The sequence below is a fragment of the Schistocerca piceifrons genome, chromosome 3 (genome assembly GCF_021461385.2).
Source record: "Schistocerca piceifrons isolate TAMUIC-IGC-003096 chromosome 3, iqSchPice1.1, whole genome shotgun sequence".
NCBI lineage: Eukaryota > Metazoa > Arthropoda > Insecta > Orthoptera > Acrididae > Schistocerca > Schistocerca piceifrons.
Genome location: NC_060140.1, coordinates 679749374 through 679774878, shown reverse-complemented (window position 1 = coordinate 679774878; position 25505 = coordinate 679749374). Strand labels below are relative to the sequence as shown.

The window sequence follows — 25505 nt, the reverse complement described above, 5'->3', positions numbered from 1 at the left end:
AGAACTTCAGGACAATTGTGATGGGGATCTGTCTGTATCTCCAATTAAATATTTAAAGTGTTCTGAGTGATGATGATAAAAATGTAGATCCCAATACTGAATGTCAATTTTTCAGACTTTCTTTTTGCATCTATTGAGTGGAATTTTTAAGTGCAAATTTAAATGCTGAAATTTAATTTTATGCGGAAATTCAATTGCTGCAGACGTAGCATAATTTTTCAGAATGCAACATTCAGTTCTCTAACACCGATTTACATGTACTATTAAAAAACTGTCTCAAAAGTATGTGATTTTGTGTCATGAATAATAAAATGCTGCAGACTTCATTTAGTGCCATAAAAGAAACAAGGATAATTTAAACAACAATTAATAATTGTAGAAATGTTATATAGCACAAAATTAAAAAATTAAAATGATTTGTGCCTTAAATCTTGGTTTAAACATAGTGGTCCCAGAGATGCTAACTCTGGTTTCCCTTCAAAATGAATAAATCTTTCGCCTTTTACAGCTGTCACTTCCTCATACTCACCTTGTGAGTTGGTTGTTAACCCTCCAGCAGGGGCACATTTTTTTTTTTTTTTTTGTTGCACGAGCAGTCGCATGGTGCATTTTGTGTGCCACTATCACTGCTCAGATCTATAGTTATTTTCATATGCTCTCATGCTAGTATTTATATTTATTAGTTTATTGTTTTTAAGGGTAGATATAGTATCCCTAAAAATGATATCAATAATAATGAAATAACAGATATTACTGTCAATTAATACAAATAATTTATTATGGGCACAGTGGAAAATACTAAGAAATGATGTTACATATCTAGCCCAGAAATGTCTCTACGCTGTTGCTCACATATGGTGGGAAAGAATGTTTTGTTATTTATTTGGTTGTTAATTATACTTTATTTAGAAAAGTTTATATACATCTTAACACATAAATTACATAGTCCCAAAAAATCTATATTGTGCTGTGAGCATTGAAAATTAATATTTTTGTAATGAATGCCTACAGAAACCATATTATAACAGCTTACAGACAGGCCATGTTCACTACTTAGCAATTTAAGGGATGTCAAGATTCGAATCACTAGTCATCTACATCTACATCTACATCTACATTTATATTCCGCAAGCCACCCAACGGTGTGTGGCGGAGGGCACTTTACGTGCCACTGTCATTACCTCCCTTTCCTGTTCCAGTAGTGTATGGTTCGCGGGAAGAACGACTGTCTGAAAGCCTCCGTGCGCGCTCTAATCTCTCTAATTTTACATTCATGATCTCCTCGGGAGGTATAAGTAGGGGGAAGCAATATATTCGATACCTCATCCAGAAACGCACCCTCTCGAAACCTGGCGAGCAAGCTACACCGCGATGCAGAGCGCCTCTCTTGCAGAGTCTGCCACTTGAGTTTATTAAACATCTCCGTAACGCTATCACGGTTACCAAATAACCCTGCGATGAAACGCACCACTCTTCTTTGGATCTTCTCTATCTCCTCCGTCAAACCGATCTGGTACGGATCCCACACTGATGAGCAATACTCAAGTATAGGTCAAACGAGTGTTTTGTAAGCCACCTCCTTTGTTGATGGATTACATTTTCTAAGCACTCTCCCAATGAATCTCAACCTGGTACCCGTCTTACCAACAATTAATTTTATATGATCATTCCACTTCAAATCGTTCCGCACGCATACTCCCAGATATTTTACAGAAGTAACTGCTACCAGTGTTTGTTCCGCTATCATATAATCATACAATAAAGGATCCTTCTTTCTATGTATTTGCAATACATTACATTTGTCTATGTTAAGGGACAGTTGCCACTCCCTGCACCAAGTGCCTATCCGCTGCAGATCTTCCTGCATTTCGCTACAATTTCCTAATGCTGCAACTTCTCTGTATACTACAGCATCATCCGCGAAAAGCCACATGGAACTTCCGACACTATATACTAGGTCATTTATATATATTGTGAAAAGCAATGGTCCCATAACACTCCCATGTGGCATGCCAGAGGTTACTTTAATGTCTGTAGACGTCTCTCCATTGATAACAACGTGCTGTGTTCTGTTTGCTAAAAACTCTTCAATCCAGCCACACAGCTGGTCTGATATTCCGTAGCCTCTTACTTTGTTTATCAGGCGACAGTGTGGAACTGTATCGAACGCCTTCCGGAAGTCAAGAATAATAGCATCTACCGGGGAGCCTGTATCTAATATTTTCTGGGTCTTATGAACAAATAAGGCGAGTTTGGTCTCACACGATCGCTGTTTCCGGAATCCATGTTGATTCCTACATAGTAGATTCTGGGTTTCCGAAAATGACATGATACTCGAGCAAAAAACATGTTCTAAAATTCTACAACAGATCGACGTCAGAGATATAGGTCTATAGTTTTACGCATCTGCTCGGCGACCCTTCTTGAAGACTGGGACTACCTGTGCTCTTTTCCAATCATTTGGAACCCTCCGTTCCTCTAGAGACTTGCAGTACATGGCTGTTAGAAGGGGGGCAAGTTCTTTCGCGTACTCTGTGTAGAATCGAATTGGTATCCCATCAGGTCCAGTGGACTTTCCTCTATTGAGTGATTCCAGTTGCTTTTCTATTCCTTGGACACTTATTTCGATGTCAGCCATTTTTTCATTTGTGCGAGGATTTAGAGAAGGAACTGCAGTGCGGTCTTCCTCTGTGAAACAGCTTTGGAAAAAGGTGTTTAGTATTTCAGCTTTACGCGTGTCATCCTCTGTTTCAATGCCATCGTCATCCCGGAGTGTCTGGATATGCTGTTTCGAGCCACTTACTGATTTAACGTAAGACCAGAACTTCCTAGGATTTTCTGTCAAGTCGGTACATAGAATTTTACTTTCGAATTCACTGAACGCTTCACGCATAGCCCTCCTTACGCTAACTTTGACATCGTTTAGCTTCTGTTTGTCTGAGAGGTTTTGGCTGTGTTTAAACTTGGAGTGAAGCTCTCTTTGCTTTCGCAGTAGTTTCCTAACTTTGTTGTTGTTCCACGGTGGGTTTTCCCCGTCCCTCACAGTTTTACTCGGCACGTACCTGTCTAAAACGCATTTTACGATTGCCTTGAACTTTTTCCATAAACACTCAACATTGTCAGTGTTGGAACAGAAATTTTCGTTTTGATCTGTTAGGTAGTCTGAAATCTGCCTTCTATTACTCTTGCTAAACAGATAAACCTTCCTCCCTTTTTTTATATTCCTATTAACTTCCATATTCAGGGATGCTGCAACGGCCTTATGATCACTGATTCCCTGTTCTGCACTTACAGAGTCGAAAAGTTTGGGTCTGTTTGTTATCAGTAGGTCCAAGATGTTATCTCCACGAGTCGGTTCTCTGTTTAATTGCTCGAGGTAATTTTCGGATAGTGCACTCGGTATAATGTCACTCGATGCTCTGTCCCTACCACCCATCCTAAACATCTGAGTGTCCCAGTCTATATCTGATAAATTGAAATCTCCACCTAAGACTATAACATGCTGAGAAAATTTATGTGAAATGTATTCCAAATTTTCTCTCAGTTGTTCTGCCACTAATGCTGCTGAGTCGGGAGGTCGGTAAAAGGAGCCAATTATTAACCTAGCTCGGTTGTTGAGTGTAACCTCCACCCATAATAATTCACAGGAACTATCCACTTCTACTTCACTACAGGAAAAACTACTACTAACAGCGACAAACACTCCACCACCGGTTGCATGCAATCTATCCTTTCTAAACACCGTCTGTACCTTTGTAAAAATTTCGGCAGAATTTATCTCTGGCTTAAGCCAGCTTTCTGTACCTATAACGATTTCAGCTTCGGTGCTTTCTGTCAGCGCTTGAAGTTCTGGTACTTTACCAACGCAGCTTCGACAGTTGACAATTACAATACCGATTGCTGCTTGGTCCCAGCATGTCCTGACTTTGCCCCGCACCCGTTGAGGCTGTTGCCCTTTCTGTACTTGCCCAAGGCCATCTAACCTAAAAAACCGCCCAGCCCACGCCACACAACTCCTGCTACCTGTGTAGCCACTTGTTGCGTGTAGTGGACTCCTGACCTATCCAGCAGAACCCGAAACCCCACCACCCTATGGCGCAAGTCGAGGAATCTGCAGCCCACACGGTCGCAGAACCGTCTCAGCCTCTGATTCAGACCCTCCACTCGGCTCTGTACCAAAGGTCCGCAGTCAGTCCTGTCGACGATGCTGCAGATGGTGAGCTCTGCTTTCATCCCGCTAGCGAGACTGGCAGTCTTCACCAAATCAGATAGCCGCCGGAAGCCATAGAGAATTTCCTCCGATCCATAGCGACACACATCATTGGTGCCGACTTGAGCGACCACCTGCAGATGGGTGCACCCTGTACCCTTCATGGCATCCGGAAGGACCCTTTCCACATCTGGAATGACTCCCCCCGGTATGCACACGGAGTGTACATTGGTTTTCTTCCCCTCTCTTGCTGCCATTTCCCTAAGGGGCCCCATTACGCACCTGACGTTGGAGCTCCCAACTACCAGTAAGCCCACCCTCTGCGACCGCCCGGATCTTGCAGACTGAGGGGCAACCTCTGGAACAGGACAAGCAGCCATGTCAGGCCGAAGATCAGGATCAGCCTGAGACAGAGCCTGAAACCGGTTCGTCAGACAAACTTGAGAGGCCTTCCGTTCAGCCCTCTGGAATGTCTTTCGCCCCCTGCCACACCTTGAGACGACCTCCCACTCTACCACAGGTGAGGGATCAGCCTCAATGCGGGCAGTATCCCGGGCAACCACAGTCGTAGTCCGATCGGGGGATGCGTGGGACGAGCTGGCCGTCCCCGACAAACCCTCATCTGGACCCCCCACAGTGATGCCCATTGGCAACAGCCTCAAGCTGTGTGACCGAAGCCAACACTACCTGAAGCTGGGAGCGAAGGGATGCCAACTCAGCCTGCATCCGAACACAGCAGTTGCAGTCCCTATCCATGCTAAAAACTGTTTTGCAAAGAACGTCTGAACTAATCTACAGAGAGCGCAAACAAATCGACAAAATTTAAACGGTTATTAAAATACAAGATTGCCTAGTTAATGCAGTAATGCTGCTACTTGCGCACTGCTGACACTGCTCGGCGGCGGAAGGAGACTACACGATTTTACACTATTCAGGTACTAAAACGCGATGCTACAACTCTCAAATACTATAATACGACCAGAATTTATGAATTAAACAATGCAAGTACCAAAAACACGCAAAGAAATTAAGAATTAAACTATGTAACAAATGAGTGAGCTAGGAGTATACGGCTTGCTGCTGCAGCTGCTTATCCAACGGCGGCAGGGAGCACACTGACTGTGACCAACCGACACTGGCCGTTCAAAACAAAAACAGAAGACAAACGACTACGCGAATTTACACTATTCAGGTACTAAAACGCGATGCTACAACTCTCAAATACTATAATACACCCGAAATTTATGAATTAAACAATGCAAGTACCAAAAACACGCAAAGAAATTAAGAATTAAACTATGTAACAAATGAGTGAGCTAGGAGTATATGACTTGCTGCTGCAGCTGCTTATCCAACGGCGGCAGGGTACTACTGGTGTAACTTGACACTTTTCACATGTGTTACTAACACTCGTATGCTTCTTGCAAACAAAACTATTACAAGAATCACACTTTATTGTTGTGTTAATATTCTTGTTCCTTCCACAGATAACACAGCATCCCTGTTTCTTAGCTGAATGCTTCTCAACTTGCTCAGATGTTGTCTGGTACCTTTCAAGGAACAGCAATATGTCCTTGGGAAGGCTCTGAATCTTGGCTATTAGATGTGGTTTCATGAAGTCATAAGCCAGGTTGTTCAGAAATACTCTTCTTGCAACCTTTTGATTTTGTCCATTTTAGTAAAAAAAGATCTGGTCGTAGGTACCAGCAATGTCCATCTGAGCGAAAAAGATTTCTAAAGGCCACCTTCTTGTTATACAGGCCACAAAATATGTGCCACACATCTGGTTGACGGTATCAACACCACTGTTACTGGCACTGTAATCTAACAGAATCTCCGGCTTTCGACACTCTTCATCGATAGTACTTAAATCGTGCATAGTTAACTACAACAATACTGCCTTGTTCTTCTTTGGTACGTATGAAACCAACATCTAACGATTTTTATATCCAAAGAGGGATGAACCAGGTACTCAATTTTTCTTGGGCAGGAATTCCAAGGGAATATCTTGTTTATTCTTTCTGACTGTCCCGATACACGTAAGCCTTTTACCTAATAGCAACATAGCCAAGGGGCAACTTGTAGGCCAATTGTCCATAGTTATATTCCTGTTGGATCCCTCTGTATGACTCACAAGTCTGTGAACTACTACTGATACTGAATTTGAGACTGCATAAGGTCCTTCAGGCTGCTTTCCACAGTACAACTCAAGGTTGCTTGTAAAAAATGTTTTCCCATCACAAAGTGCAAATATCTCAATGCCATATTGGCAGGTTTGTTGGGGATATATTGCACAAATCCACAACAACCACAGAAAGCTTGAAGTTTCTCATAAATGGTTATAAACTCACCAATGCTGTACATACTTTTGCAGTTGGTTTCAAACTCAAACTCATCCAGAATGGAACATACTGTGGCCAACTTGTCAGATCTTCAGCTCTCTTCTCTTGTGGTTTTATCATTGTAATAAATACAATGCAACAAGAATAGAAACTGCTTGTAGCTCATCACAGCTCTACCAATTTCGATTCCTGATCCATCAGTATTCCCCAGCAATTACATTCATGTGGTTAGCTTTCTTCATTCTGAAGAGAGAAAGTAACCCAAGGAGTGCCAGTATTTCATTTCTCTTCATTTCTTTTTTGTATCTTTCTCTCTGATAAACAGAAAATTCTGGTTTGAGCTGAATATATTTGTTTGTATATTTCACAATAGTATCATAGAGGGAAACATTCCACGTGGGAAAAATATATCTAAAAACAAAGACGATGAGACTTACCAAACAAAAGTGCTGGCAGGTCGATAGACACACAAACAAACACAAGCATACACACAAAATTCAAGCTTTCGCAACAAACGGTTGCTTCATCAGGAAAGAGGAAAGGAGAGGGAAAGACGAAAGGATGTGGGTTTTAAGGGAGAGGGTAAGGAGTCATTCCAATCCCAGGAGCGGAAAGACTTACCTTAGGGGGAAAAAAGGACAGGTATACACTCGCGCACACACACACACACACACACACACACACACACACACACACACATATCCATCCGCACATACATAGACACTTGTTAATTAACCTGAAGAATCCAGAAATCTCAGTTGTTACATCCTTGGCAATAGCGATGGGTCCAGAAAAAATGTTTACAATGCTTTTCCTTCTTACTTTGCTTGTGGCAGAGCTAGTACTTTTCCATTTAGGAGTTTTGTCTCTTCCCACAAACAAATCACCTATAGAACCTGGTTAACAATTATTGTCGTCATTTTCGTCTGACTCATATTCTCATTCACTTTCAGTGTCATGGTCACTACGAGTACTTCCTCATCAGCATCATTGTCTGGTATAGTGTCTACATATTTTGTAAAATCTGGATCTTCATTCAAGAGCCATTTGAGTTCCTCATTAGTTAAATACTTTCTTACCCTAAAATAAAAGTTTATAATGAACATGGGCCATAGGAACATTGTAAGTAAATTGTTATGCTATGTTCACAGATGTAAAAAAAAAATAAAACAATGGAAAATCCAGGAAGGGATGTAACAGTATTATGAGAAGGAAAGTTGCTACTCACCATATAGTGGAGATGCCCAGTCGCAGATAGGCACAACAAAAAGACTCGCACAATTCAAGCTTTTGGCCATTAAGGCCTTTTCCAACAACAACAACAACAACAACCCCCCCCACCACCACACACACACACACACACACACACACACACGAGACAACTGCTGTCTCAGCAACTGAAATCTGCTGCAGCACATGATGGGAGTGGCGACTGGGTGGGGGTAAGGAGAGGAGGAGGCGGGGGTGGGGATGGGGAGGGATAGTATGGTGGAGGTGGCAGACAGTGAAGTGCTGCAGGTTAGATGAAGGGCTGCGGAGAGGTGGGGAGGGGGCCAGGAGGTGGAGGTGGAGGTGGAATGACAACTATGTAGTTACTGTGCTCAGTCATCTAGCCCCTTCCCTACTCCCATTCCAGCACTACACAGCCATCATTCGACCACCACTCCCAGTCTTCTTATTTCTCTCCTACTCTCTCCTACTATGCTACTCTCCCCCCCCCCCCCCCCATCACCACCTCTCCCCAGCCCTCTGTCTAATCTGCAGCACTTCACTGTTTGCCACCCTCACCATACTCTCTCTCCCACTCCCTACCCCAGACTCCTCCTTACCCACCCAGTCGCCACTCCCATCATGCACAGGTGCTGCTGCTCGCAGTGTGGCTTCAGTTGCCTGAGACTGCAGTGGTGTACATAAGTTGCATATGCACGCGCGCGCGCGCACGCACGCACACGTGTGTGGTGTGTGTGTGTGTGTGTGTGTGTGTGTGTGTGTGGGGGGGGGGGGGGGGGGGGGGGCTATTGTTGCCGAAGGCCTTAATGGCCCTGGCCGAAAGCTTTAATTGCGAGAGTCTTTTTGTTGTGCCTGTCTGTGGGTCAGCATCTCCGCTATATGGTGAGTAGCAACTTTCCTTCTGGTAATATTGATGTAAAAACATACTTACATGACCAGTTGTGCAGTGCACTGAGTTTGCAACAAGTGACAGGGTTACACTAATTCTCCATTTAACAAACTCCTCTGCACCAACAATTACTGCACTGCACATAACAGTTGTCAGAACAATAATGAAGGAATACGTTGAGTTTCAAAGGTCTCCATTGTTGCCAACACATTGGATACGCCAGTTATATAAATTTGGCACACAGTGTGTGCCGGGGTGCCTGCTTGAGGGTTAAGTCAAGAAACAGACACGCCAGAGCAACCAATAGTCTAAGCTTCTAGGAAACTGAGTAAGGCAGAAAAAAACTGTCCACAGAAAAGGAGGTGCTTGGCCTGATTTATAGTATCTCATATTCCCATTGCTGCTTATATGGTAGGCATTTCAAAGTTATAACACACCATGCAGCATTAAAATGGCTTATGGGCCTTAAAGATCCAATAAGCTGCTTGCCCCACTGAACTTCACATCTTAGTGATTTTGATTTTGAAGTAGTACACCACTGAAGGAAAATGCACAGTAAAGCTGATGGACTGAGACAAAGTATGCATCATAGAACACGTTGGCATTTCTGCAGACAACTGGACTTGCAGTAGGACTTGGAGCAATACATGACAAACAGTGTATCCTGTACAAAAAGAGCTGAGCTTCATCATCAGTGAATTTCATTGCAGATGTGATCAGATGCCAACAAACTGTTCAAAATGACTGGTATGATTATTCTTAGATCTTTTCACAGACATTGGCTGGTTGTGTTTTAACCATAATTGCTCTCTTTCTGTGTAATTTATCAGTAATTGCTATGCTGAATCAGCAAGTGGAGAAGGTAACTAAGGCACTACTTGATTGTGAAGTTTGGGATGTTAGAGACCATGGTAACTGATCAGGGTACTAATTTTATGTCATAGCTAATGAAACAATTGTATCAACTTTAATGGATTCAGAAGTTGTGAACAAGTGCATTACATTTGCAAGTGAATAGGAGGATATAACAGGTACACAGAATGAAAGGGGAAAACTTTAAGTTATTAGGTAAATAGCCACCATAGTGATTGTGAAAAACTATTGTATGTTCTAGCAAAGTTACATTAAAGTACAGACCATTACTGTGTAAGGTTGTTTATGGGTATAAGATGCCTTCCCCTTTTGATTAGTGTAAACCATCCCCTAGAGAGGGTGTTAGCTGTACGTTATTTTGCTAAAAGATAGAGGATTATATGGTGCCAAGCTCGTTATGTTTAGAAAGGGCTTTATCATGCACAGATAATTTTAAGCCAAGGGCAACCACAGTTAAAATACTTATACACATCTTACAGAACTTTCAAGTAGTAAAATCCAGATGTTAATATGGGTAAACCTGATGAACATATAGCTGAATAAAAGCTTGTTAATCCACTATAGTTGTATTTATTGAAATCCTTATAGACTTGCACTTCTGATTTCACAACATTTGTAGTTATATCATCTGGTGCATCTATTGCAGTTACATGTAGCACTATGGTTGATGACTGACAATGTGTAATGGTCAATGCCAACCTGCAATATCCTCAGCAGTTATGAAAATTGAAACAAGCATGAAAACCTTTGGTGTGTGTCATATACTGATCGGAATCCCTTAAAACCAACTGTTGAATATCAAATGTGCAGCTGCCCTGTGCAAACAAGAGCAGTACTGTTGTAGCTTGTAAATGTTTCATCCACATCACATGAATGGCCTGACTGCTGACTCTGTTGCAAGATTCAATTACACCTCCATAATTAATGAAAACAGTTGCAATGGCTGTACCGAAATATCAGGAGGCAGATCATGTCAAACTAGTGTCCTCTCATGTGGGCGCAGCATTGCATACCAGCCATGAAAACTGAGTGGACTCCTCAGATGATTAAAATGATGTCTCTGGTCAATGTAAAGTTATAACTTCTGATTTGTACACTTCTGGTGCATGTGGGCTGCTTCTGCCAATTTAAGAGTACCCCAGAAACCCTTCCTCATTTGCCGGGGTTTTCTTGAAAGAAAGTGGGGGGGGGGGGGGGGGGGGGGGGGGGCAAGAGTGGTAGAGCAGAAAGGTACGACCCAGTGGAATAAATGAATTACCACTATGATTATTTCAGTCTAACCACATACCCTAAAATCATGAGGTGGCCCATTATACAAGGGTTGAATGAAAAGTAATGCCTCCACCTTTGTTAATTTGGTTTGGATAAAATGCAGAAAAAATTCTTAGAATTACCAATATTCACTTTTCCACATAATCACCGGACAGTTGGATACATTTCTGCCAACAATGAACAAGTTTTTTGAAGCCGTCACAGAAGAAGTCAACTACCTGTTTCCACAACCACAGTCTCACAGGTCTCTCAACATTTTCATCAGAAGCATAATGATGTCCTTGCAGATCATCTTTCATTAATGGGAACAGATGGAAGTCAGACTGTGCTAAATCTGGACTGCATGGAAGATTCCATACAGTGGAGAGATTCAGTCTCTGAAGTTCTGCTGTGGTGGCACGTGAAGTGTGTGGTTTGGCATTGTCATGCTGCAGGAAAACATTTCCCTTTTCCTTTTAGACCCTTGTTAGTCATCATTTCAAAGTTCCCAGCATTGTAATGTAATGCTTTGAATTTATTGGTGTTCCACAATAAAGGAAATCAACATGGATAAGACCATCTGCATCCCAGAACACACGTCCCAGAACACTGTGGCCATGATTTTTCCAGCTGAGGGCTGCATCTTGAATTTCTTTTTCTGGGTCATGTCTTTGTGTCAATATTCCACAGACTGACGTTTCATCTTTGGGTCATAATGGTGTACCCACATTTCATCTCCTGTCACAATTGAATGGAGCCTTCTTTATCATAATGCAAGAGGTATTCCTGGCAAATTTCAAGTCTGTGCACTTTCATTTCAAGTGTCAGCATCCGGGGTACCCATCGTGCACAGATCTTCCAGTAGCCAAGCAATATGATAATGTGACCCATACATTCTTGTGAAATGCTGATTGTGCTTGCAGTTTCTCTCTGAGTGATTTGAGGATTGTCCTGACTCAATCTGGCAACATTTTCTTGCGAAACTTGGTCGTTACTGTCACAAGTTGTCCAAATCTTGTTTGTCATGCAGGTCAGATATTCCCACTTCAACATCTTTAAACTTATTAGCCCAACAACGTACAGTACTGACATCAAAGTACAGTACTGACATCAACACAATCATCAAAACTGCTTTCATTCTCTGATGAATCTCCTTTGCGGTGACACCTTCTGCTGTCAAGAATTAAATGACTGCACATTGCTTAAATCACATTGACTGACCCTGGAGCTGTAGAGAAGAGGCTACAGAACAAGCCATTACCTGCCACATACCAATGCTGCCAACTGTTGAAGAGTTACGAAGGTAGAGGCATTACTTTTCAGTCAACCCTCATAATATAAACAATGATGACAGCAGAAACTTAATGCACATAATGCAGGATGTACATAAAGTCCGGGAACACTTTCAATTACTTATTGCACAAGAACTAAACATTGTAAAGATGTCATACATATTGCATTTTAAAGAGAAACTCTGAAAGGTGTGGTTTTTTTTTTTGGACAAACATTCCATATGCGAACCATAAGTGACCTGGCAGACATCAGTCTTGATGGCTTCTAAACATCTGTTGAACGGCTGTAGCACACTTGTTTTGTTTTTGTCGAACTCCAACACACAGAAAGCTCGCTCTGCACCTGAACTCACAACGTTTGCAACTAGCTTTAACTATCAGCAAATTACGAAACTGTGCTGTGGCGGTATGCATGAAAAAAACTTTCAGGTTTTCTCTTCAAAATGACATATGTATGACATCTGTAGAATGTTTGGTTCTTGTGCAATAAGTAATTGAAAATGTTCCCAGACTTTATGTACAGCCTCTATTTCTGGTAGGAAGCGGCAGTGTTATGTAGCACAATATATTGATTATCTTGTGTATCTGTTGTAGTAACAGTGGTTTGTGTAGAAGTGGTTTTCAATGTATTGCAGGTTTTTGACAGAATGTTGTAACATTACAATAACATTGATGCTCAGTGGCAGATGACATCATAGAGGCTCTTTGAAATAGTGCAAAGATACTATTTCCATATGCTGGTTATTTTCGTAGTAAATCATTATGCTTATATAGTGTATCCATGTGCCACATATCCTACAAGAATTTTCCATAGAATTAAAATACAGTAGTTGCATTTGCTCAAGAACAGTGGCATTTAGCCATAGAAAATAGTTTTAGAATGCCAGAATATGGGATAGTTGTATAAATCTTGTTATTTTGGACAGATGGACTAGTTTGTGTGTCAGAATCTGGCAGATGCAGCGCAAGTGTTTCTTGGGGTCTTTACCGTTCGGGCAGTGCTGGAGTCTGGAAGTTACCACTTAACTGTAATAAAGTAATACATTTTGAAACACTGACCTTTTATTTAGCCCAGTCAGCCGCATTAAGTGAACAAATATCATGTAATGCTAGTATTGGCAAGATGCTAAGTGAAATCATCCCTAGAGAGAGCCAATAAGTTAATTGAAGATGATGATATTTTTCATATTGAGCAGGACTGTAGAGCATTACAAAGTGGACTGCCACTGAGGCAGTGTGCATGTAGATTAGCTTGCTTGGGCAAAGAAGTGCAACAGACCTCTTGCCAGAGAGCACCTGTTTTGATTTTGAGAAAAGAGTGCTGGAGAGTGTGTAATATCATTTGTGTAGGATAACCCAGGAGGCAGTGCTGCAGCAATACCTGGTGCACGGGGGGTATGTATCCATGGATGCAGTTGAAGGAAGCTTGTGGTGCACAGGAACCTTTGCAATTGCTTGAAATATATATGTTGTCAAACTAGGAGCCGTGGAAGTGACAATGTATTGCTGAATAGTAAAGAACCTTGGGTATGTAAAATGGGTCTCTGGATTGTACTTATTCTTGTTGTTACAGCACCTGGAGGCTATGGAATTCTATTTGTTAGTGGATACACAATGGATAGAAACAACTCAGATTTTGCAAAGGGGTATAGTGATATTGACTTAACAATTGTTACTGTATTGAGAGCATATGCAGGTAAAATTATCTTTCATTTAAAGTGCAGAGTTTCAGTGCTATGTAATCCACTCCTATCTAGTAACATGGGGAGCTATGAAAAAGTTTGTAAAGATGAAGATGCATGACATACTCCTAGTTGCACCTGTCACTAGTTACTTTACACCTCAGAATTGCTATGGTGTTGGGGCAAGTGAGTCATAGTATGTCCTACAAAACTGAACTCAACTTGTTCTGCATGGAGAAACCTGTGTTGAGTGTCCTTGGGAAGTGATTAGGAGTAAAATAAAAAACTTGCAGAGGGTAGACTGACATTGGTTATTTTCAGTGGCAGACCTGGTAATTATCACCCACACATGCTATAACCAGAGATGGTTAACACACAATGGTTAGAGCTACAAGGACAAGGCCTAATAATCAATGGCACTCATTGTGACGTATTTTGTCCCACTTTGCAGCAACCTGCCACCATTTCCAGAACTGGAAACTTAAAATATGACCTATTCATTACTCTACCTACCTGACCATCCTTTCAAAATGCTTCCTAGAGAAAATGTGTCCTTTGTGAATGCTATCCTGGACTCAGCACTTTTGCCTACCTGAGTGAAATGCTAGACGTCCAGAATGGTTGGGTTTTGATGGAACAAACATTTGGGTGTATATGGCAGTACCACAATAGACATCAGCCCACACTTGTTGCACGTGGAACCTCCTCATCAGTCACACTCATAATTTTGTTAATAATAGGTAATATTTCTACCTCGATCATTGAGCTGCAGATCCAATCCCCGCCAGCCTTCCACCTACAGACCTATGCAAATAGTGCTGGAAACCATGTAAAAGCAGTGTAGCTGTTGTAGAGTTGTGAATGAAATCCTGCAAATAGAGTGAGCCAAAGACTAGATAAAATGCGATTGAAATGAATAGTGAAAAATCAAAAGTTTTAAGTCCAACTACAGAAATATGCCTTGCTGCCTGCCTAGAAGCCACAGAATTAGAGCCAATCTTGGCACAGCCTCCACAACTTGCTGTTGAGCCAGCACTGTTGGTCACCGGGTAACGCACATGTTACAAGGTCTCTTAACTGCCTTTCTGAGCCAAACATAGTGATAGCTGGCTATATCAACTCTACACAACATGCACTGTAGTCTGTGGATTATATGTCCACCCCCCACCCCCCCCCTCCACCCCCACACCATTATGACATGATGACATGGGACAAGTGTACCTTTATAAACTGTTAAGATGTGAATAAAGTTTTCACTGTCATCAAGTTTCTTGTGATTTACTCTGCCCACCAACCTCCAACAAAGAATTCCCACACCCCACAGATAATTTCAACATAATGTACCGTGTCAACACTTGTTGTTGTTGTTGTGGTCTTCAGTACAGAGACTGGTTTGATGCAGCTCTCCATGCTACTCTATCCTGTGCAAGCTTCTTCATCTCCCAGTAACTACTGCAACCTTCATCCTTCTGAATCTGTTTAGTGTATTCATCTCTTGGTCTCCCTCTACAATTTTACCCTCCATGCTGCCCTCCAATACTAAATTGGTGATCCCTTGATGCCTCAGAATATGCCCTACCAACCTATCTCTTCTCCTAGTCAAGTTGTGCCACAAACTTCTCTTTTCTCCAATTCTATTCAATACCTCCTCATTAGTTATGTGATCTACCCATCTAATCTTCAGCATTCTTCTGTAGCACCAAATTTCAAAAGCTTCTATTCTCTTCTTGTCCAAACTAATTAATCTATACTCGATGTTAACAAATTTCTCTTCTTCAAAAACACTTTCCTTGCCATTGCCAGTCTACATTTTATATCCTCTCTACTTCGACCATCATCAGTTATTTTGCTCCCCAAATAGCAAAACTCCTTTACTACTTTAAGTGCCTCATTTCCTAATCTAATTCCCTCAGCATGACCCGACTTAATTCGACTACATTCCATTATCCTCGTTTTGCTTTTGTTGATGTTCATCTTATATCCTCCTTTCAAGACACTGTCCATTCTGTGCAGCTGCTCTTCCATGTCCTTTGCTGTCTCTGACAGAATTACAATGTCATCGGCAAACCTCAATTTTTTTTATTTCTTCTCCATGGATTTTAATTCCTACTCCGAATTTTTCCTTTGTTTCCTTTACTGCTTGCTCAATATACAGATTAAATAACATCGGGGATAGGCTACAACCCTGTCTCACTCCCTTCCCAACCATTGCTTCCCTTCCATGCCACTCAACTCTTATAACTGCCATCTGGTTTCTGTACAAATTGTAAATAGCCTTTCGCTCCCTCTATTTTACCTCTGCCACCTTCAGAATTTGAAAGAGAGTATTCCAGTCAACATTGTCAAAAGCTTTCTCTAAGTCTACAAATGCTAGGTATGTAGTTTTGCCTTTCCTTAATCTATTTCTAAGATAAGTCGTAGGGTCAATACTGCCTCACGTGTTCCAACATTTCTACAGAATCCAAACTGATCATCCCTGAGGTCGGCTTCTATCAGTTTTTCCAATCGTCTGTAAAGAATTCGTGTTAGTATTTTGCAGCCATGGCTTATTAAACTGATAGTTTGATAATTTTCACATCTGTCAACACCTGCTTTCTTTGGGATTGGAATTATTATATTCTTCTTGAAGTCTGAATCCAACACTTACATACATAAAAATATGTGTATATATATTGTGTATGTTCCACATCTCCTCCTAAGCTCCTGCATTGATTTTCAACCATACTTTGTACTTATATTACTTATATTCTGAAAAAGAAATATTGTGCCTGTAAGCACCACATTTCATTGTGGTGGAGGTGGGAGTGATAACAGGGTGACATAGGAGATGGACAGAGAGAGTGGGAAAGAGTAGATGTACTGATGAGACGAGATGGGGGTGAGGGTCATAACAGGATGGCCTAGGAGATGGAAAGTGAGAGTTAGAATATGTGTGTGTGTGTGTGTGTGTGTGTGTGTGTGTGTGTGTGTGTGTGTGTGTGAGAGAGAGAGAGAGAGAGAGGAGAGAGAGAGAGAGAGAGAGGAGGGGGGGGGGAAGATAGGCAGAGAAGGGGGGAGCAGATGATGGACAGAGGTGGAGGAGACATAGGAAACAGGTAGAAGATAGAGCGGGTGGGGGGGGGGGGGGGGGGGGAGAGGTGGTGGATGGAAAAGGAAGTGAGAGTGAGGAGGGTGGTAGAAGAGGGACAGGGTGTGAGATGGAAGAGGGTGAGTGTGTGTGTCAGGAGGCAGGTGGAAGTAGGGAGGGATGTAGAGAGACAGGTGGAAGTGGGAAGGGATGTAGGGAGACAAGTGGAAGTGGGAAGAGATGTAGGGAGGTAAATAAAATAGGTATAGATTGCGATGAGGCAATATTTTTGTCAATATATTTTAAGATCAAAGTTCATACCAAATAGCTGAATACTACAGATAAATTTAACAACCTCTCTGGAGCTGTATGTATGTAAAACAGCAAAGAGTGAAACACATATACACGTGCAGGTGAGGCTACAGGTAAAAGGCAGTGGTGGAAGGAGATTCTGAGCCAGAATTGGTGAGTAGGGGCAAAAGTAATGCGGCCTTGAAGCCAGGTGGACCTCCTCGTCAGGAGCCAGCTGAACAATGGCATCAAGGACCATAGAATCAGCGTAGGAATCATCATGGGCATCAGTATTTGCAACTAAGGGCTGTGGAGTTTGGCCACCCAAGCCTGACAAGGCTGATTGGTCTTTTAATGGCTCTGAGCACTATGGGACTAAACTTCTGAGGTCATCAGTCCCAGTCTTTTAATGATATCAACAGAACTCACACGAGCCACAGTACCATGCATGTGTTTATGGCGATAATTAGACAACAACTTACACATTTTGTTGAACAAAAGTGACACTGGTTCCTGGAATGGGGCTAACTGGCACAGCAACTGGTAAACCCAAAGGGAAATCTGAGAAAGAAACAAAGTTTTACAAATGTTAGCATCAATGACACCAAAAGCAAAGAAGTGTTGCTGATGCTGTTTCACATAATCTTCTCAGTCTTCAGCCACGTCATCTAGAGGGGGAAGGGTAGCAGGTACGCCACTGGCATGCATAGTCAACATGGCCATCAAATTCATGGTAGCAACTGGAGCCTGAGTACTACTTCGAGCATAGGTGACAGGCATAACTTGTTCCAAAGTGTGCCATAATCTCCAGTTCCCTTGCTCCCATTTCTCTAAGAGATACCGTTATATGCTAATTTTCAAAATGCCAATGAATAATAGGCCATACCCTTTTTCATTTGCCACCTCTTGACACAGGGCACAGCAGGTTTAACTGGCTAAGTTTCAGTGGAAGAAGCACCTCAAAGTTATTGGTTGGGCTGGAGGGGTGGCAGGAGGAGGGGGGGGGGGGGGGTTGGTATACCTCCCTGAGTTTTCCCTGCTCACTGTCTCCCACGTACAGGGTCACCAACACACAACTCACAGTCAGGTGGCAGGTGGATGAATAGTGATAGATCCCATACTTCTTGTAGAAGAAACAAGATCCACAGTAAAACATAACACTTGAGGTACCTTTGGTGTCTCTTGGGATCTCTTCCAATACATGCTTTCACAGCGTTCCAATCATATGATATTAGTCAGGGTGATTTCCAGTTGTTTACGAATGCCAGCTAACTAACCCTGTGTTCAAGAACAGCCTTCACAGTGGGGCCCTGTCTGCTAATGAGGCAAATATGTTTCAGTTAAACAAATAATTTAAATAGTTTAAGTATTTACCTTAAAAGAAGCACACATGCAGCGACCATAGAATATGCTGTCAGTGTTCCTATTGACAGCATGCTAACAAGCTGATCCACATTGAAGATGAGCGCCATAATAGCTGAAATAAAATTAGAACATTTTTATATTTAATAAAGAAAATTAGACTGCTAAAGCAAATCAAATATGCTGGCACTAATCTGAGGAAAAAAACCCTTTAGTATCATTTCATGCAACCATCTTCTGATGGGTATTGGGATAGCAGCCATTACATTGTACGCAATAATGATAATACATGCAGATGTGTTCTGGACTCTGCGGGTTCTTCAACAAACTGAAGCCTTTATCTTTCTCGAAGGCCTATAATAAATAATTTGGCCATGCAGGGTATCCGCGCAGACTGAGGCACCTTGTCATAGTTCGTGCAGCTCCCTCTGTTGGAGGTTTGAGTCCTCCCTTGGGCTTGGGTGTGTGTGTTGTCCTTAGCGTAAGTTAGTTTCAGGTCAGATTAAGTAGTGTGTAAGCCTAGAGACTGATGACCTCAGCAGTTTGGTCCCATAGGAACTTACCACAAACTAAATAATTTGTCTGACCATTATGATCAAGCAGCAGCAATTAAGCATTCCAGTCAGTCAGATATTGCCAGGATGGGAAAAGTACAGTTTCATATACTTTTAATTGCTCACATGGGATCAGTATTCAGAAATAATTCACTGGAAAAATAACCTGAAAAACTTTCCTAAGAGTACACTGTAGACAATAAATTTAATTATTTATTTAAAAATACTGTTACAACAAAGAATTTCAGTATTCCTTTGGGACCAGAAACAATTACAGTGAAAGCTGAGAAGGGTGTTAACATCTGGGACTGAGTATCTTTTTTCAGGAAAAGAGAGCTTTATTTAATGCAGAACACGGGTTCCAGTCACGACAAATTTGGTGTTCTAGAAACAACATTGTAAAACTCATTTTTTTCTGCAAAATTCAATGAAGTGCACTATATACAAAAATTCTATGATCAAATCAAAGGTGGTTTGGAGTATTGCACAGTGTGAAATGATGAAACTCTCTAGGGCATGTGATATTCAGCTTGTTGATGGTAACTGCTGCAATTCTGTCTGGTGAAGCAGCAAACCCTTGTGACTGTTTCAGCAAAATGACATCACAGGATGGGTGACGCAAGAAACTCAGTAGTGACTGTTCTTGTGCAAGAAGGAGTATTCTACACTGACATTGCAGACATTGCTGCTCAGGTCATCTGAAAGGCGAAGTTGCTACGTCATTATGGCACAGTCAGGGCTGTGAAGTTGCTGACACGATGGAAAAGCCGGGGCAATGATGTCATGGTTGGTCAATGATCATGTCTTTTGCTTTGATCTTGTTGTAATGTAGAGAGTACAACTGCTGCCATTTCAAAAACAACAGTGTACCACACTTGTATACACTGAGGTGACAAAAGTCATGGGATAGTGATATGCACATATACAAATGGTGGTAGTATTCTGTACACCAGGTAGAAAAGGTCAGTGTGTTGGTGGAACTTTCATTTGTACTCAGATGCCTGATGTGAAAAGGTTTCCAACACAATTACAGCCACACAGTGGGAATTAGCAGACTTTGAATGAAGAATGGTAGTTGGAGCTAGATGCATGGGACATTCCAATTCAGAAATTGTTAGCAAATTCAATATGCTGAGATCAATTGTGTAAAGAGTGTGGTGGGAAAGCTAAATTTCAGACATCACCACTCACCATGGACAACACAGTGGCTGAAGGTCTTCGCTTAACAACCGAAAACAGTAGTGTTTGATAGAGCTTGGAGTTGTCAGTACAGTGCCAATAGAGAAGCAACACTGCATGAAACAGCCATAGAAATCAATGTGGGATGTACAACAAACATATCCATTAGGATTGTGCATTGAAATTTGGCATTAATGGCCTATGTCAGTAGACAACCAATGAGAGTGCCATTGCTAACAACTCTTCATCACCTGCAGCACCTCTCCTAAGCTTGTGACCATATTGGATGGAGACTAGATGATTAGAAAACTGTGTCCTGGTCAGACGAGTCCCAATTTCAGTTGGTAAGGGCTGATGGTAGGGTTCAAGTATGGTACAAACCCCACAAAACCATAGATACAAAATGTCAGCAAAGGACTGTGCAAGTTGGTGGTGGCTCCATACTGGTGTAGGCTTTGTATAAATGGTGTGGGCTGAGTACTTAGGTCCAACTGAACCAATCATTGGCTGGAAAGGTTATGGTCAGCTACTTGAAGACCATTTGCAGTCATTCATGAACTTCAAGTTCCCAAACAACGATGGACATTTTATGGATGACACTGTACCATATCAGCAAGGTGTAATTGTTCACAAATGGTTTGAAGAATATTCTGGACCATTTGAGTGAATGATTTGTCCACCCAACATGAATCCCATCAAACATGTAAGGGACATAATTGAAAGGTCAGTCACACAAAATCCTGCACCAGCAACACTTGTGCAATTATGGATGCCTGCAGATGTAGCATGGCTCAGAATTTCTGCAGAGGACTTCCAACAACTTGTTGAGCCCATGTCATGATGAGCTGCTGCACTACAGTGAGCAAAAGGAGGTCCACATGAAATTAGGAGGTATCTGATGACTTCTGTCAATTCTATGTATATACTGTTAGTTCTAGACAAGCATCATGCAGTCACCACCAGGAGATAACTATGAGAGGTCTACACTAGTTCATGCTTTGAAATGGTTCAGCAAACAGCTGCCTGAAAATTCTGCCTCCGTTAGCTGTGGACCTGCTGTCCATGCTGCTGGATAATTTTGAAAAGCTGTTGGCATCTGGCTCCAGAGATCCAAAGTTCATGTCAGAGCTGTCTAGCTGCTTCTGTCCAACACTGCCCGTGTAGACAGATGCTGTACCTGTTCATCATTACTTGTATGGGCACATTCCCCCATTGTGAGCAGGCATGACCACACTGGGGACAGCACTGACCTGTATATTCCTACCAGATGTCTCAGCTGTCTGTGCTGGCTGGCAGAGTCTGCTCTGGCATGGTGTGCTGAGTCAACTCTGGCTTTGGAGTGTTGATCACTACTCCTCACCAGGCTGACATCCACCGTCCTAGTGACTGACAGGAGAAACTGCTTGTTTACCTCAACATGCTTTGCCAACTGAGTTCTGCCTGCAGCTAGGGAGGTATTGTCTACCTTCCATTATGGTGTGACTGTTGCAGTTCGTTATGGAGTAAAAATAATACTTAATATTGATGTCTTGGGTTTTGAGTGTTCTGCTGGATATCAGCATCGTACCTGCGCAATATTTTGGTAACATAACTTGTAACCATCATCAAGTGTGACCTGAGACTGCTCCTTGATTGGACCTGATCCAGTATTTATGTCTGTGGCCTTCCCCCTCCACCAGCAGTTACTGGGATGCCCTCTGTGGTCCGCACCCACTCACTGTAATCTTCTGGAACATTACCATTCTGTTTTCCATCCACTGTGGTTCTGGGTGTTCCATCTTTGATCTGGTGCATTTGGAATTCTATATGAAGGACTAGGCATTCTCTTTGCACTACACTTCTGCTCGATACGATCTGCTAGAGCATTGCCATTACATTTTTGTTCTGCTGTGGTTCTGCACGTTCCCTCTGTGGTCTGCACCCATTGTTTTCCATCCGCTCTGGTTCTGGATGTTCTCTCTGTGGTCTTCACCTGTCGGACCTGCTCCTGCATGTTCCATCTTTGGTCTGCTGCACCTGGAACTCTCTCTGGTGATCATTTTCCATATCCATGTCTTCTGTTGTTCTATTTGTGGAGTGCTGCGGCCATCCCCATTACTCCTTTAACAATTCCAGAGCAGGATCCCAGGCTCTACTTAGCTGGTACCCCATGTCACAGTTCATGAGATTGTGTCACTTTTATCTCAACCGATTCCCTTATAACACTGTCCCAAAATCTGGGTGTCTATGATAGAATCTTGGCTTCCTCATAATTCATGGCATGATCTAGTTCTAGTGTTCAGCAATGTATGACTTCATCACCTGTCTTAATCGGGTGTGTGTCTGATTTTCTTTGCACCTGATATCCACTGTTCTTGTCGTCTGTCCAATGTAGGACATGCCACATTGATAAGGTATATTATAAATCCCTGGTTTCCGTAACCACAGTTTGTCTTTAACTCTCCCCACCAGTCCCCAAATCTTGCTGGATAGATAGGAAACACACTTGATATTGTGTTTACAGAGGATCCTACTGATTCTGGTAGAAACAGAACCAGCATAGGGCAGATACACCACCTTCTTTGCTTCATTTTGCGCTGCTTCAGGAACCTGTGCTGTTGTGGCTGGTTGGAGTGCCTTCTCAATTTGTTTGGTCATGTATCCATTTTTGAAGAACACAGTTTTAAGATGCTATATTTCTGTTGGTAGACTCTATTGGTCTGATAGGGCATGTGCTCTGTGGAACAATGTCTTAGGAGCCCCGTTCTTCTGCACAGGATGGTGACAGCTGCTGGCTTGCAGATATAAATCGGTGTGTGTGGGTTTTCGATACACATTGTGGCCAATTGATCCATCTGCTTTCCTTTTTGTTTTTACTAGTACATCCAGAAATGACAGCTGACCATTCTTCTCCAGTTCTGTGGTGACCTTGATATTTGGGTGGCACGAGTTAAGATGTTCAAGAGACTCATTGAGCCTGTCCGTTTCATGAGGCCAGATCATGAAGGTGTCATCCACATACCTGAAGAAGCATGTTGGTTTGTATCTGGCTGTTTCTAATGCCCTCTCTTCAAATCTCTCCATAAACATGTTGCCAACCACAGGAGACAGTGGCTGCCCATAGCTACACCTTCAGTTTGCTCATAATATTAGTTCCCATACAGGAAATACATGGATGTCATTGTGTGCCCAAACAGATCCAAAAGAGCACCGTTGAAATTTCTCCACAATCAGTTCTAGTGAATCTTTCAATGGGATCCTAGTGAACAGTGATACGTCATCAAAACTAACCAGGATATCTGACTCTGTGATGCGTAGTTACTTGAGGCATTGCAGGAAGTCGTCTTGGTGAACCCATTTCCCTGCATATGGTGGCAGCAGATTTTTCAAGTATCTGGCTGCTGCATATGTAGGTGCCCCAATATTACTGACACTTGGGCATAGGGACAAGCCCTCCTTGTGTATTTTAGGTAGACCAAATAGTCTATGTGGCACTGGTGCTTTTGCCCGTAGTTGTCTGATGATCTAATCAGGCATCCCTGTTTCCTTCAGGAGAGCCTGGTCTTCTTGTCCACCTTGTCAGTGGGGTCACACTCCAAAGTTCTGTATGCAGTGTCCCTCAGAAGTAGGCATACTTTCTCATCATAATCCACCCATTGCAAAATGACTGTAGTCTGCTGGCAGTATTACAATACTGTTGTCTCCCTGGGGGCTCCTTGAGTGCAAGCCTCTCCTCAGCTGTGATATTCAATTTAGGAAGCCTGGCATTGGTGACCGCCTTGAAAGCATCTCGGCAGATTTCCTCTGCCACATTAGGTGGAAGTGTAGCTGCAACTTGCTCTAATGCACTTATGAAACCTGAAATGGGCACATTTCTAGGGATCATTGCAAAGTTGAGACCCTTATGATTTAACTGTGTGCCACTTAGATTTGTCACAGTGCGAGTCTCCTCTATCTGCTGTGCTTTCTTGCACATGTGGTGAAACATTGCAGATTGGCAAGATGAGGCATTCTTTTCTGGCAGTAGTTTCCTGTACGTAGCCAATCTATCATCCACATCATTGACTGCCACTGTTCATATGGTGTCCCTTATTTTTGCCATTGAGGGATGTCCTAAGACCTTCATATCTGATAATAGTAGGCAATTTGTGTTGCAGGTATTTTAAGACGTTTGCATCTGCAATGGTATTCAGCATCTGACTACTACCATATCTCACCCAGCTTCTAACTCACAGGTGGAGCACTTCATGTGTACATTCAAGCCCCAGATGAATAAGTCACATTGTTGAGTTTTATGGCTACATACCAGGTGATGTTGGTCAACAGGTGCTCTCTAGCAGAACATTTGCATTGGCGCCAGCCATGAAATTTCCTGGACTTGTAGCACTCTGAGTTGCGTGCCACAGGGCACTGTTGCCTGCTTTGTTTTCCTAATGGGTTTGCTCTTTAGCCCAATCCTTCATGTGGTGGCTGGGATGGCTGCCAGGTTTTATGGTGGGTCACTAAGGTCAGCAGTTTGGGTGGATGTTGGTATGAGACTCTGACTCACAATGTCAGTCAGTTGTAACCAGGCCCTATTAGTGTGTCATCACTGTGGCCTTCAGAACAGCTGAGTGGCAGGGTTGATCATGACATTGTTCCTCGAGTACGCTACCATTTGAAGCAGTGTGCCTCACTGTTGTCATCCTATCTGTACCCTCCACCATCCTCCCATCACCTGCAGCCTTGGGCCTCAGTGTGCCTTCACCCACCATAGTGGATTTTGACATGTGTGTTGACATGGTTAAGTATAGCATGCACAGCAAAACGACATTATCCAAAACCAGTGCCAAGACATCTGCTGTGAACCAAGGACCACAGATAACAGTTGTGAACAATGGATGTGGAGATATGTATGGGTGAATAGATGTGCAGCTGTTGAACAACTCACCATACAGATGAATCAAGGGGCTACCAACAATGTCTCCTCAACAACAGTTCAGTGAACGTTACTGCATACGGGCCTCTGCAGTAGGTGCCTGGTTCATGTACCCATGCCGACTGCTATTCATCAGCATCATAGGCTGGAATTTGCTCACCAGTACCACACCTGGCCATCCACTGGGTGGTGACAGGTGGACTTTTCAGATGACTCACATTTTATGCTCCATTTGACATATGGCCATTGGTGTGAAAAGCAAGAAATCTTTGAAAGCAAACACTCTGCAACAACGTGCATTTTCAACTTCTCGCGGCGTAATGAATAATCCATTAAATTTCGGGCATGCAACCGCGCAAATAAAATTTCTTCTACTGATATTTCGG

The 25505-nt window shown here is 42.5% G+C and overlaps 1 protein-coding gene across 1 annotated transcript in view; it reads right to left on the bottom strand.

Annotated features, from left to right (window-relative positions):
- The window catches only part of LOC124787863 (high affinity cationic amino acid transporter 1-like), a 178818-nt gene that overhangs the window by 47476 nt on the left and 105837 nt on the right, over positions 1 to 25505 (bottom strand). Inside the window, exon 9 of the mRNA XM_047254826.1 lies at positions 18502 to 18604. Coding sequence (XP_047110782.1) covers positions 18502 to 18604 — 103 coding nt within the window. The remainder of the gene's footprint in view (positions 1 to 18501; positions 18605 to 25505) is intronic.